The sequence below is a fragment of the Nannospalax galili genome, unplaced genomic scaffold (genome assembly GCF_000622305.1).
Source record: "Nannospalax galili isolate Female #2095 unplaced genomic scaffold, S.galili_v1.0 scaffold1518, whole genome shotgun sequence".
Classification (NCBI taxonomy): domain Eukaryota; kingdom Metazoa; phylum Chordata; class Mammalia; order Rodentia; family Spalacidae; genus Nannospalax; species Nannospalax galili.
The window spans coordinates 61305-62224 of record NW_008340935.1 but is presented as its reverse complement, the minus strand read 5'-3'; the positions used below and the strand labels follow the sequence as shown (position 1 = coordinate 62224).

Here is a 920-nt window from a genome sequence, read left to right as displayed (position 1 = left end):
TAAATCTCTCATGTTTTCTATGTGCTAAGCTCTCGGTTTTTCACATTCTTCTTATCAGAATGGTTACTTTCCAGTATGAATTCTCTGATTAAACATTAATTATGACAAAAAGATGTCACATGCTTCACATTTATAGGGTTTCTCTCAAGTATGAATTACATGATGTGCTCTAATCTAACACATCTTTTTTTTTTTTTTTGCTCTTCTTCAGACAGGGTCTCCCTGTAGCCCCAGCTGGACTGGAACCCACTATGTAGACCAGGCTGGCTTTGTACTCACAGAGATCTGCACGCCTCTGCCTCCCTAGTGCTGGGATTAAAGGCATGCTTAACACATCTTTTTACAGGACTTTTTATATTTCTCACATTTCTTGGGATTTTCTCTAATAGGAATTCTCTTATGTTTCTTATAAGTTCAGTGACTTGCCACATTCTTCACCTCCGTAGTGTTTCTCTCCAGTATGTATTGGCTGATGAGCTCTAAGATATGACATAAGTCTAAAGGACGTGCCACATTCTTCACATCTGTAGGGTTTCTCTCCAGTATATATTTGCTGATGTGCTCTAAGATGTGATGTAAGTCTAAAGGACTTGCCACATTCTTCACATCTGTAGGGTTTCTCTCCAGTATGTATTCACTGATGTGTTCTAAGACCAGACTTAAATCTAAAGGACTTTCCACATTCTTCACATTTGCAGGGTCTCTCTTCCGAATGTGTTTGCCGATGATATCTAAGACTTGACATGTGACTAAAGGACTTGCCACATTCTTCACATCTGTAGGGTTTCTCTCCCGAATGTGTTTGCCGATGTGCTCTAAGACTTAAAATGTGATTAAAGGACTTGCCACATTCTTCACATCTGTAGGGTTTCTCTCCAGTATGTATTTGCTGATGTGCTCTAAGATGTGATGTAATCTAA

The 920-nt window shown here is 39.1% G+C and overlaps 1 protein-coding gene across 1 annotated transcript in view; it reads right to left on the bottom strand.

Moving 5' to 3' along the window:
* Positions 1-406: 406 nt before the first annotated feature.
* LOC103736701 (putative zinc finger protein 56) overlaps positions 407-920 on the bottom strand; it is a 19033-nt gene continuing 18519 nt past the window's right edge. Inside the window, 1 exon segment of the mRNA XM_008836209.1 lies at positions 407-916. Within this exon segment, the coding sequence (XP_008834431.1) occupies positions 407-916 (510 nt within the window).